The 14,392-nt window shown below is 41.1% G+C and overlaps 1 protein-coding gene across 41 annotated transcripts in view; it reads right to left on the bottom strand.

Moving 5' to 3' along the window:
* RIMS1 (regulating synaptic membrane exocytosis 1) overlaps nucleotides 1–12,053 on the bottom strand; it is a 477,431-nt gene extending 465,378 nt beyond the window's left edge. For all 41 annotated transcript variants that reach the window (XM_038554462.1, XM_038554466.1, XM_038554493.1 and 38 more), the window contains exon 1: nucleotides 11,617–12,053. In XM_038554462.1, coding sequence (XP_038410390.1) covers nucleotides 11,617–11,780 — 164 coding nt within the window. In that variant the 5' untranslated portion in view covers nucleotides 11,781–12,053. The remainder of the gene's footprint in view (nucleotides 1–11,616) is intronic.
* Nucleotides 12,054–14,392: the final 2,339 nt, after the last annotated feature.

Genomic DNA, 14,392 nt, shown 5'->3' with positions numbered 1-14,392 from the left:
AAACCATGTGGAGAGAGTAAGACAGTAGAAAAAACACTGGACAAGAAGATAGGAGACCCAAAGTCTTCTACCTAACTCTCTCACTAATCAACAATGAAAACCTGAAAGAAACTCTGGGCCTTAGTTTTCTCTTCTTAAAAATGGAGTTGGAATAAATCTTTAGTGGCTAAAATGTTTTATCTTGATTGCCAACTCTCATCAGTTGATGGTCTGGAGCACTATACTCAGAAAGGTTCTGAGGCATCCAACATTTATCACTGATGCTTTTCTAGGTTCACAAAGTCATCTGGCACTAAGCATTTGCCAGCACTGTAATGGACGGTCTCTAAGCTCCCATCCATATTTCAACTCAATTTAGTTATGTTATGTCAAAAACCAGTGCTTTTCTGCCCTGGGTATGCAGACTGAACAATTCAGTTCAACAAGCACTTACTGAGATCCTACCATGTATCAGCCAGAATGTTAAGCAATGGAAATGCCTGTATGATTAGGAGAAGATATCTGCATTCAAGAAGTGTAAATCTAGAAGATGACTTAAACAAGGGGCATTTTTAAGTTAAAAACATAATCCAGTACAACACTTGCCTATGATCTTATTCTAAATACCAAATCAGAGGACATATATTATGGTTTAAACTGCTACTGAAGTTAGTGATGTTTTAATTCAAAGAAAATGTTTCCATTAAAGCATCTCTGTCTAGAGAATTACTTTTTAAAATGTATTATTTACATCCTTCCACACTGACATTCCAGCACTTTAAAAATGCTGTCCTTCAAAAACCATTAATGATAAATTAGGAGTACAACAGATCATCTAAAAACTATATTTCAATTTCACCTTGTAATATCCAACATCCAGTATATTCTCATAAGTTCTGGCCAACGGTGATTCTCTCAATAGCCAAAACCACTCAGCTCATTTTTTGATTTCAGAATTTGCTGATAGAATTCCCATGGTTAGTATAACCTTCCCACTCCATCCACCTACTCATACCCTATTAATCCATCCAGCAGCCTTAGGTGACTCTTCCACTCCACAGCCTCTGGATTTATTCATTCATTCATACACACAGTTTAAAAAATTTAGGGACCTATTATATGCCAGGCACTGGCAAAAAAGAATGAGCCTGCTCTCAGAAACAGATGCTGTACTGAGCTGAGACTGTTGAGTAAAGATTATGAAAAAGATGGGCACAGAGGAAAAATACAAAAATTAATCCAGGAAGTCTGGGAAGACTTATCAGATGAGATGTCACTTGAACTAATTTGAAAAGCTATGTAAAAATTAGGGAAAGAAGGAAATTCCTGACAGAGAGAAAAACACAAGTGGGAATTACCAAGCTGTGAAGCAGTAGTGATGCTTTGAGATCTTGATCAAGAAAGCTATAGCAGGAAGATGTCCATAGACCAATGAAGGGAGATAGTAGGCACAGTACAGATTATGAGATTTAATCTTTACTCTGAAAGCACAGGGGTTTTATTGAAGGGACATGATTAAATGAATGCTAGAATGATTCCTCTGACAGCAATGTGAAGATGGAATAGGGTCTGATCAGTGGCAGGAAAATGAATTAGGAGGTTATTGCAGGCAATCCAGTGAGTAGTGAGGATGGTCTACACTGAAGTAACAGCAATGGAATTGGAAAATAAAGAAGAAATTCAAAGGACTCTAAGAATATTGAATCAGAAGGATTTGACAATGGATTCAATAAGGAGTTGTCCTGAAGATGTCACCCAGAAAGATAGAGATTATAAGAAAACCACTGTGTTTGGGCAGAAGGTCAAGACATTTATGATGGATCACAACTGGTTTGAAGTTCCCAAGGACATCCAGGTAGAGATATTTAGCAGGTAGTTAGGTACATGGATATAGAATTTGGTAGAAAATTCTAAGGTAGTAAGATATATTTGGAAATCATTAACATCTAAGTATGATTGAAGTCATGAGTATGTTTGAGATTGACCAGAAACTATATAATATGGGAGTGGAAGGTTGAGAGGAGAACCCACAGGAAGGGCAAAATTTGATTATCAACAGAAGATTGATTAGGGACACATGGGAAAGGAGAAGATAAATCAGAAGGAAATGGAGTTATAGAAAGAAGGCCAAGGGAGAGCTTCAGAAAGTCCTTCAGCTCTAATTATAACCAGCACTCATTTTGAACTATTTTGTATGGCTTATTTAGCATTTTCCCAAAACATACGTCATATTTTTAAAAAATTTGCACTACTTCACCAGGTAAATTATCTGCTACTTTGCCTGGGATTGTAAGTTGTTTGTTTTTTTTAATTTTTCTGCATGTGGACCTCCAAGACCTTAAACTATGCTACTTTTATGGAAGGCAGGGACCAGATAGATAGCCACCTGACAGATTACCAATCATAGTTCTACTCAATAGTAACTATTAACAGCTTAGGCCTTTGGAGTTCCAAATACCATGCAATACCTTTCAGTGCCTGTGTCTGGAACAAAACTCAGAGAATAGTATCTTTTTTTGACTAGTTAAGTTTTTTCTCCAGGTTGCACTACTCTAGGTAATAACTATTAGGTGGTTAAATTTGACCTAGGGTATGTAGACATCTTTATATTGAAATAGCCAGCCTAATTCATAAAAAGACTGTACTATATTTTATTTTTCCAAGTTACATTTTTATGACAATCGTCATGATGATCATGAAGAATATCAAAGTAGAATCTTTACGATTTTTACTCTTACCAAAATTTTAATATCCCAAATAAATAAGCCAGCTCAGTTCAATTTCCCATTATTTCAGATACAAAGACTTAAAATAAATTAAGTTTTTCACCCCTCCAAAAAAGGGTTAGGAAAGAAGACTTAAGCTCCAATATATTACAAGACAGGATAGCTAAGAGAGATAAATCTGCTAAGTTGTATGAAATATAAAAGGGAAAGCTATTTGGTTACTTTTGTTTTCATCTCTTTCTACTAATACACTATGTAATCTTTCTGACCTGGATAGAATTTCTACATGTGGATATATATACTACTCTATATTTAAAGAAACCTAATATATTGATTTATTTTTTTTAGATTTCTTTTTAAAATTTTATTTATTTATGATAGTCACAGAGAGAGAGAGAGAGGCGCAGAGACACAGGCAGAGGGAGAAGCAGGCTCCATGCACTGGGAGCCCTACGTGGGATTCGATCCCGGGTCTACCAGGATCGCGCCCTGGGCCAAAGGCAGGCGCCAAACCGCTGCGCCACCCAGGGATCCCTGATTTAAACATTCTCTAGATATTTCATACCATCTGCCCAATTTTTCTAAAATATAAAACCTCATAAATTGAAAACAAAACAGCTAGCCACTCAAATAAAGAGCTTCTCATTGCATTTGTTAAGAGCTATGCTTAAACATCAAGAATGGTAATGTGGCACATGATGCTTGTGCACTGATTGCTTACAATTTTAAAATAACCTGATATTCTTGAGAATATCAGTAATCTCCCAGAATACTGCTCAAATATTAATTATATGAGCACAGGAATGTAAGTGGGTAGCTAAACAAACAGACTACACAAAGTGTAGGAAATCCAGCCAGAAAACCCCATCAAGAACTCCTACACTACTCCTAGCACCCATTTGTGAATATGCTTGAGTCCATCATAAGAAGGTAACTGTGCAAGCTAAATTCATATGACAGTGCAGATACTTTTATTGGTTTTCAATTCATTTATCTTCTCTATGTAAATATAATGGCATCTTTCAAACAATAATTACCTATATAATGATGAGGAACACACACAGAAAGACCAAACACTATGTAAATCACTAGCAAGGTATTACCTGTTATATTACATAAAGGTAACTGCTTGGTTCATGCTAGGTTCCCGTTCCAATGCCTAGTTCTTTAAAATAGCTAATATTTAATTAAGCATATTAATTACTTTCAATTTGCATGAAATTACTTTCTATGACATTATCTTATTTTACTATCTAAACTTGAGAAGAACTATTAAAATGTAGCATTCTAAAATCTATTTAAATGTCTTCTCTAAACTACAGGCTGCTCCTTTGCAAGGCCCAAAGGAGAACATTCATAAACAGAGTCCTGCATGTAGTTGCAATTCACAGCCACTGTTCTTTGAAAAATGTTTTGAAAATTTTAATTCTACTTTGCCATAAAAGGTAGCATTCCACTGAGACTCCATAAAGATAACACCTCATTCTCAGCAAAAGCTCTTCCATTTACCAATGATTTTCAAAGTATCTCTATAATTTGTATTATTTATTGATAAGATATATTTTATGACTGTTAATTGCTTGACTTTCTTAAGTTTTAAAAGAATAATGGGTCAGGGACGGAAAACTTATAAAGAAGAAGACATTATAATTTATTGTCCATATTGAAATACAAAATTGAGAAAAAGAGGTACTTTCCATAACCATAGAGTGAAATAGGCATAAATAGGTACTCTCCTAGGCAAACCAACATGTACAGTCATTGTCCTTTTAAACAACTCTATTTTTCCCTTTAAATAAACATCCATGCGTACAGGAAGTTTTCACAGAGACAGAGGTAGAAAATCTAAAGTCAATGTCATATATTCCCCTCTTGACATTCACAGAATACCGACTTAGATCAAGATATGTGGACACAAACTTGATGACGGAGTGTGAGAATATACATATAGAAAACCCAACACACTCAGTAGAAAATCTTAAAGAATTCTGAAAAACATATAATCTATGACATTACCCAACAATAAACTGACATGCTAGAGAAACTACTACTTGACAAATATATGGCCCCTTATTCAGCCATTCTGAAAATGAATGTTATAAAATCCAGTGGCACTAAAACCATAGGTCTTTTTCTAGTAAAAGATGAGGAATTACCATAAACTAATTTGTCTTCACCTTTTTGAATTAGGGTTGCCTTTTAGCTATTTCAGACTTTATCATTTTGCCCACATCGCTTTTTGTGCTAAAGACTTAATGAACTATTTAATAAAAAAGAAAGAAGAATGTAAAGAAGGTGAATACCACCTCAAACCAAGCTCTGGACTCATTTTACCTTGTGCCTCCTTACCAAAATCTCCAACTTGTAGCTGCAGCCTCTGCCACAGTGGACTGTCAGCATGATACAATGAAGAAATTGTTCTATAAGAACTCATTTCCACAGGACCCCTACTAGGTGCAGTCACCACAAGAAAATATAATCTTAAGATTCTTCTATAGTTTTCCAAAGTAAAGATAATAATAGCACTTTCTTTGGCACAGAAATTTCAAGTTTAAGGGAGTTTCCACTACCCACTTCCACCTAAGTTAGTAGGGCAGACATTATCAATTCTACCTTACACATAAAGAAACTGAGACTTACAGCACAGAAAGTGGTAATGTTAAGACCAGAATTTAGTTCACTGCTTTATCCAACTGTTTGATGCACACCTCTCCTTCTGATCATGGCAGTTTTAAAACTGTAGTAACTACACCAACATCTAGCTCTCAGCAAAAGACTCTCTCTATTCTGTCCCTACAGCCCAATGCCTACCCCGTTCCAATGCCTAAAAAAAACGATCTCACTGTTGAACTGCCTATCATATGACACTTTGTTCAAAATAGCCTACCTAATAAATAAAACTGAGAACAAGAGTAGCAAGGAGTGATAACCTCATGGTGGAGAATGGTGGGGGAAATGGTAAGGTCTTAACACCATGCGCAGAAGAGAAAACAGATCAGAAAAGCCCCTGGTGTACATGGGGTTAATGAGTAATCTGTGGCCAGATCTAGAGACTGAAGAGACCTGGAAAAGGGTAGAAAATGCTACTACCCATAAGAAATTCTTCTCTTCCCTCTTTTAGGTTAATTCTCTGGATCCCAGAATCAAATGTCATAAGCAAAGGGTCAGGAAGATATCTAGCTAGTGCTGAGAATTTCATTAATACTAGGAAACAAAGAGAATACTGACAGGATGAACTTCTCATCAAGAGGTAATTTCAGGGCATGGTGAAACATGTGAAGTATCCAGCCACATGCCTGACACACAATAAATGTTAACTGTCTCCCTCCCACCCAATAGAACAGAGAAACAAACTGTAATACTCATAGCTTGACGTACTTTTATTTTTGTATTATTATTATTTTTGCTTGATATACTTTTAAAATGATTTACAAGATTAGCAACTTGGAGTCAATGAACATAGGTTCTGGTCTCTTACTCTAGTTGCCATGTGTCCTCGGAAAAGTTACTTCAACTTGCAGGACCAGCTCTAAAATATCCAATTCATATCACAGAATAAAATGTAAAAAGTTGTTTAAAAATATAAAATTGTTCACAAAGATATATGCAATGCAATACAATGGACTTTATATTCCATGGTATATCAGCCTCATCCATCTGTCTATTCCAAGAGTAGGAAAATAATATTTTAGGAATTCCTATTTGATATCTTTTCAGGAAGCTTATTGCACAGGTTTAAGATAAATCATTCTCCTCATTTAACAAGTTGAGCAAATAACACTCCCAAGATGTTGTGTTTCTATTCAAGTCAGCAGTAGCACATATAGCCCACACTGGTTTCCATATTCTACTTCAAATTTAGTAATCTACTTATTTAAACGATGGTGCCTCTTCACTTCTGGTTAAGAAAGAATACATACAAGTTAAAAGAAAGTCAAGACATATGAGCAAAAATGTGAACTAATGGTTATGTCTCTTTCCCTCCATTCTCTTTGATAGCTCCTCACATCTTTCATTTTTTAAGACTTCCCTATTCTATATTTTCTCCAGGAACATTTGGAAATTCAGTCCTGGGCACATGCAATTACTAAGATAGGTTTTTATTGAAAGAAGAAAACTTTAATAGAGTTCAGGATTAACCTTCTCTAAACATAGCCCTAACCATAAATGGCATAAAGAGTCCAGTAAAATGGTAAGTTTTCTCCTTTTCTATTTAACACAACATCTCAAAAATGGTAGACACCAGCTCGTGTTTTAGCAGCATTTCCTCATTACTATTTGCCTTCTTTCTATTCCTTCTTACCCTTCCCTGCCTCAGCAACATGGATAGTATTCTGGGACATAAGACATGAAAATCTTTGCAAACCCCAATGAAAACATGATACTTGCATCCACGGGGACTCTATGTGCACTCCTCCCCAGCTGCCCCATCTCCTTTTCCTTCTTTTCCCACTTGCTAATTGTGGTCTTTCATATTGAGTCTTCTAGATCCATTTGAGGCCATAATGGTACATTATTGGTTGGAGAGAGAAAAAGAAGAAAAAAAGTTGAGGTTGCAAGAGTTCTACTTCTATTTTCTTTCTCCTTTCATAAAGGAGGTAGATGTTACGGATGTGTGAAAAGTCAGCATCTGATTCCCTGTTAAGGGGAGAGGGAGAAGTCTAAAGCAAATACTTTTTATAAATCAATTTCACACCATGAATTGCAGAATTTGTATGTAAAGTACAACCTCACAGAATCCCCATTTAAATCGTCTTGCCCACATATACACAGTGTCAGAATTAGAACTAGAACCCCAAAAAGCTTGGATCCACAATTAATGGCCTTTCTACCATACAATGATGCTTTTCATTTTCTTCAAACTGGAGGCAATTCTCTTGTCCTCAATCCACAGAAAAACTCTATTAAGAGTGTGAGTGAAGCTCCAGGCCATCCTATAATCAGCAACTGATCTACTAAGTCAGCCTAATCTTTTGCCAAACCACTTCTCTGAAACTAAGGAAAGAGCACAAACTAATTTAAGGAAAAGGTAGATAAAATGCAAGTTTTTTCTTGGTAGAAGGTCAGTGTCATGGGTGGGAAAACATTTGGACTTAGAATAAAAGGTCTGGGTTTGAATTCTGATTGGGCCAAGTAATGTGAATACTTGGGTATTACTGCTTAGTAATATTAAGCTTAGGGTATTACTGGAATTCTCTGATGTAGAGTGAAGATTTGAGGATTATATGACCTGACTTACCTTCTGCACAGGCTGTTGTGAGAATCCAAATATGCATGTATTAAACTTGAGCATAGTTCAACTATTTAGCATTTGATTCAATAACTACTTAGAATAATGGCAAGCATGAGGTAAATGCTCAACAAATGTTAGAATTTTATTAAATATTTCAATATGGTTCTCATCTCCCATCCTCAAACCATCCCTTTACTCTCTGCTGCTATTTTTTTTCTTCTCTTACTATTCTGTAGCTCCTTTCCCTATGAAGCTTTTATAAAAAAAAAAAAAAAAAAAAAGGGAATAAGATTTTAGATCTAATGAGATCTTCTCTGATTTAGGTCCCAGATAATGCAGTTTTCAACTCATGTAATATATTGGCTTATGGTGTCTGGTGACAGTTACTTGAAAGAGTATTCATTGAGGAAGTTAGGTTTCAAAAAGCCTCCAGAACACACACACACACACACACACACACACACATACCAAAAACCCTACTAGGAATAAGAAAAGACCTCTGATTTGCAGATAATTACATCACTCATTAAGAGTTATTTCCGGGAGTCAACTATTTCTAGTTATATGGCAATGGTATTTAAAATTAGTGCACTTTGCCAACATTAAAATGATTTATTTTATGACTAAGTACTTATAATTTCGAGTCAAATTTTTCTAAAATCTTGAGGTAAAAGTTAGCTTGATTATTCTTTTCCATTTACACATATTTAAAGATATTATCAAAGCCAAATTCAAGTAGTAATTTATAAGCAAGACTGATGAAACTACACAAATATATTTTAATCTGTATTTAATCCTTCCCATATTCACCCATCAGTTTTCTATCTTCTACTAACATCTCACACATTCATACACATGTGAAGAGAGAGACAGCACAGTAGGCAGCCTAAGGTGATGGTTCTGCAGTGATGACAAAAGTGAATTTTAAGTCTAACTCCTGTGGCCAGAACTTTAGCTTTGTGTGGTCTGTCGTAAAAGTAATTTCTCAGATATGTGATATGATGGACCAAGCGTTACCATAAAAACTTATCTCTAATTTAACAAATACCTCAAAGCCCCATGAAAAGCATCATTTTCCAATCTATTTTTATGCAAAGTTGAGAAAAGGCCACCACTTATGACTGTGTCATTAAGTTCCCATATATATGTGTCATCGGAATAGCCTTGACAATCACCAGTTTTTAAGACATAAAGTGCCCTCTAGAAAAAAAGTACAGCACTGTTCCACTAATTGCAGACAATATGACATGCTTACACGGCAGCACACTGGGATTCCAAAACACTCACCAATCTGGCACTGCACAAAAGGCCAAGACATTAACAGAGGAGGCTGATTGATAAAGTTAATGCAGAGGTCTGGGATTATAGAGGGCTGTTGTATAACAGCGTCACATACTGCGATAGTTTGTGAATCCTTGCAATAAAAGAACAATACTTGCAAGCTAGTGCAAAGCAGTCACAGGAACGGCAGCGGGAAAGATGTTTTAGACATGAGCAGTTGGACGGTATTCTTCATTTTCATTTGTCCATATAAGCCCATACAATCTTACTGTGCTATCCTTAGGCAGTCAGCAGATTTGGAATTCTGTCCTAAAACTTACCCTCTCCCACTTAAAATCTCTCTCCCCACCAGCCTGAAACGGCCAACAAAGAGGTGTGATGGCCACTACTTGCGCTGTGCCTTCCCCTTCCTATTGGGACCCTGTCAGGCAGCAGCTCATGTTTTCCACTGGCTGCTAGAGGCCTCCATCCACCTGCTGTCTGCAGTGAGCAGCAAAAGGAATAGGCAACCTGTAAATCCTGACCAGCATAAAAGGTGTCCAGGACAGGTGGCGGGGACTGCAACCAGTGAGGACAGACGGACTGACAACCAGACAGACAAACAGCAGCACCATCAGACATGATCCATTACTTCAGGTCTCAGAAGAGGGGAAGCCTGCAGCACCAGGGATGTGATTGTTGCACTAAGGGCAGGCAGCAGATTAATGAGGGTTCTGCCTCCCTCAAGCCGGCAGGCTTAAAGTATTTGTTTTTTGGATGAGAAGGAGCAGGGAATCCGGAAACCTGCTGCTCTGTATAGAACGAGGCCAGCTTTGGCCTTCCGAGTTAATGGACCCTTTCTGAGTCTACAATGAAAGGGCAGGAATGACTGGATTTCTACTCTTTTGCAGTGGCCCAGGACCCACTGCGCTTGCTCAATATCCCCCTCTCCCATCTGGGTGGCGGTTACATTGGTGGGGACCCATGCATCTGTGAATGCAGCCTCCCTCTCTTCCTCTCCTTCCAGGCACTGCTGCACTGAGAGGAAGCAGAAGAAACCTTCAGTGGCAGCATCTTCTCTTTAGGAGGCAATCCTCCAGGGTGGGGGTGAGGCCCTGATGGGTGTGTTCTGTGCCTGGGTGTCACCCCTGTTTCCTCCCTGCCCCTTCTGTGCTCTCAGCTAACTCCAGATGCAACAGGTTCCCTTTGGCTCTTCATGCCAATCCTCTGCCCCCAGATACACCTTCTAGTCTAAACAGGAGACACCAAGGAATTAGTGCCAATCAAGGTCTCCAAATTCCTTTACCCTCAAGTTGAAAACTTTCCTGAATACGAGGAGACCTCCTAAGGGAGGGCAGGGTCAAAGTCCCATTCAGCTCCACTCTGTGGGTGATGCTAAGGAGCAAGGAAAACCCAGGTCTGGATGCCAGTACCTTGTAAGCAGTTTTGTCTGAGAATATGACAAGCAGCAGCACAGGCAGTGACACACACCCCTGCACCACCAGCCATGAGCCCAATCCCCTTCCCAGATGAAGGAAAATGGGGCACTAGACAGAGAGCTCTTGAAAGGTCGATGGGCTTTAAAGAAGAGGGGATGTGTACAAATAGGTGATCCCCTATTGTACTGCTTCCACCAGGAAGGGAGCAGGCCCCGGAGGTCTCTTGGAAACCAGTAAAGAGGAACCTCTATTTTATTCAGGCCAGAGTCCCCATCAGCTTCTCTCATTATTAAAAACTTTGCATTGCCGACGGCATTGTATACGGCTAAGAGAATGTGTCTTCACACAGGTATTCTGTGTAGAAGACTGTGGCTACAAGATTAAAGAGACGCTGGGTAGGTAGGTTACCAAAGATGGCAACTGCCCAAAAAGGACCCAACCTTGATCTGGAGATGAATGAGTACCAAAATGAACACTAAAAGAAGCATTTTTCTTAGATACATACTGGCACCCTTCACTGGGGTAACCCCAACCTCCTCAACAACTCCAAGAAGAGCAGAGGAGCTGTTCTCAGCACCTCTTCATCCCATCTCCCCTTTCTTCCACTCAGTCCCTGCCCACAAACCTGCTCCCAGCCCGGGGGCCCTTCCACCTGGGTGGCATCAGCCCTTCTCAGCTTCTGCATACCCCACCCTCAGGGTGGTCCCTATCCACCCAATCCTCCTCTGCAACCCAGCCTCAAGCCATCCTCTCGCGGCTCCGGGGCTCTCGGCCCGGCGGCATCCCCTCCTTCCTCCAGCCCCGTCTCTCTTCCCCGCTCAAGCCCCGCGCCCCCGGCCCCGAGGCAGGCGCCTCCGCCCCCCACCCAACACCCTAGGCCGCCCCTCCCCCACACTCAGCCGCGAGGATTGGGTGAGCGAGTGGTGAATGGGCCGATGGAGGCACCGAGGCACGGATGGCGCGGCTGGGGGTGGCTTACTTGAGCATGGCTTCTTCTTTTTCCTCCTCTTCCTTCTGCCGGTCCATCACTGCCATGATGATGTTCCTCTCTTCCTCGGTCAGGTGGCTCAGGTCGGGCAGCTCTTGCATGGGGGGAGGCACCGTGGGTGGGCGAGGACCGCGGGGCCCCACGGCCGAGGACATTTTCGTGGCCTGCCCGCCCCCTCGCTGGCTCCCGGCTCTCACCTTTCGGGTTCACGCCCAGCAGCTGCGCCCCTGCCTCCCCTCACAGAGGAGCCCTCCCGGCGGCGGCGGCAGGAGGAGGAGCGGCGGCGGCGGCAGCAGCAGAGCCGGGGAGGGAGAGAACCCAGTCTTTCATGGTTGTTTGCATCCACCCAGCCCCGGATGCTGCCTTTGTTTTGGTCGCCGGAGCGAGGCTCGGGGCCGCCCGGCCGCCTCCCGCAGCCCAGCCTCGGCCGGCGGGGGCGGGCAGGCGGGCGGAGGCGCGGCGGGCGCGGCGAGGGGGCGAGGGCTCGCGCGGGGCTCGGCCGATCCGGGCGTCGCGCGCGGGGCGGGGGCGGGGCCGGAGCCGGGGCCGGAGCCGGGCTGGGGCCGGGGCCGGGGCTGGGGCCGGGGCTGGGGCCGGGGCCGCCGCCGCCGCCGCCGTCGCCGCCGAGGCTGCTCGCAGGCTCCGCTGCCTCCAGTTTGGGGCTGCGGGAGGGAGAGGGAGAGTTTTGGGTGTCAGTTAGGCGGAGTCTCGGAGGCTTCGCTCCCGGGTGATGCTGCTGCTCTCGCAGACATAGCTGCCAGCCACTCAGCCCCGGAGCCGCTCCGCCCACGGGCACCCACCCGCCCACTCCGCGGTCCGAGCCACGCGCGCCCCAGCCTCTCCTCTCCCCCCACGCTCGCCAACGTGCACGCCACACCGCTCTATCCCCAGGTACCTCTCACCCGTGAGTCATCCTGCCTTTCCTGGTCTCTGTGTCATCCTCCCCAGCCCTATTTTTCCTTGGATTGCAATCATCATCATCATCCTCGCTACCATCTTCATCGTGGAACGCTAATATTATTTGAGCACCCACGATGTTCTGAACAGCAGGATGGAACACCCTCTGGACGCATTTTTTTTTTCCCCTGCTACGATATATTTCACATTTACTAGTCAAATGTTCATAGCAACAATGTGATTTTTTTAAAAAATAATTTTGATATACACACACCCCTCTGACGGCTTGGATTTTCTGGGTCCATTGTATGCGGTGTCTTTCGTGACCCATCCTCAGTAGGACTGTTCTGTAATTTATCCTAATTCCCCCTTAAGATGCCCCACAGCCCAGCAACTATCTAATTTGTCATTTGGGGCTCTGGGTAACCCCATCGCATCACATAACCGCACTTCTCTGGTGCTTGCAAATGGATTATCTACTTGAATTCCTCTAATAATGCTCACTATCATCGTGTACTCACTTCTTAGCCACTGTAGGTACTTCTCAAGAAACACTGATACCAGATAAGAAAAACACCCAACCATATCCCATTGTAAGAAGCTTTTGCTTCAATGCCTGGCCCCAATGATAGGCATTAAGGATGAGTTTCTCTTGCTGATAAGGGCAAAAATAAACAGACAATCTCTTCAAAACAGGTATAGTTACAGACTTTAAAACCTGAAGACTGAATTCTGTTAATATAATTATAATGGAATCAATATAGAGAAGAGTTCAAATTGAACAACAGTTTCCTAGTGAATATCTCTCTTAGAAATGGTGATGAGAGAATTGATGTTTCTCTCCTTCCAGAAAGGACCTAGCACTAATAGATTTTTTTCCTACAAGCCTAACTTTATTAATGAAGAAGAAGATAGTGATATTTATGAATCTTAAAAATCCAAAATCTTAAAATTTAAGTGATTTATGTTTGACTACTTGAACTCCCATGAATGCATTTGTTAGCTTCTACATTGACACACCTATTTGACTACTCTCAGTAATGGAAGGCTCCCTACCTCCTAATTCTATTCCTATGTCTAAAGGAATAGAAAAGCTTTCAACTATTTGAGATGGCTATCATGTCATCTTAAATTTTTTTTCCAGAGTGAACTTTGCCAGTTTATCCAATCAATAATTATGTAGCATAATTTCAAAGTCTGATCATTCTGGTTATCTGCCTTTAGATACACTGATGTTTTTTCACTAGCTTTCCTGAATAGCAGTATCAAGAATATATATAAAGAACCAAGAACAGGGCAGCCCCAGTGGCTCAGCAGTTTACTGCCACCTTCAGCCCAGGGCCTGATCCTGGGGTCCCGGGATCCAGTCCTGAGTTGGGCTCCCTGCATGAAGCCTGCTTCTCTCTCTGCCTGTGTCTCTGCCTCTCTCTGTGTGTGTCTCTCATGAATAAATAAATAAAATCTTAAAAAAAAAAAAAAAAGAACAACAGTACCTGGCACTTAGTAAGTGCTTTTAGAATCATTATTTTTATTCGCACAACTTAATATTGGCCTAACTTGTTGGTAACTGTATCAGTTATGATGATGTCACTGAAATAAACATAGTCCACTAAAATTTCCAGGTTTTTCTCATAAGTGCTGATGCCTAGCCAGATTTCCTCTTTCCTCTAATTAAGCAATTGATGAAAATGTTCTAATCATCTTTTCATCATCATAAAAAAATTGTACTTGCTTTCCTCAGGCTAGTGTGTATATAGTGTATACTGAATATATATCTAGATCTATAGATCTAGATATATATTCAGTATGAAAAAAGGAGTTTGGATTCTGACTCTACCAATGTTTTTATGATTTTGGTAAAATCACTTAT

This window comes from Canis lupus, chromosome 12 (assembly GCF_011100685.1).
Source record: "Canis lupus familiaris isolate Mischka breed German Shepherd chromosome 12, alternate assembly UU_Cfam_GSD_1.0, whole genome shotgun sequence".
NCBI lineage: Eukaryota > Metazoa > Chordata > Mammalia > Carnivora > Canidae > Canis > Canis lupus.
This window is presented reverse-complemented; position numbering and strand designations above follow the sequence as displayed.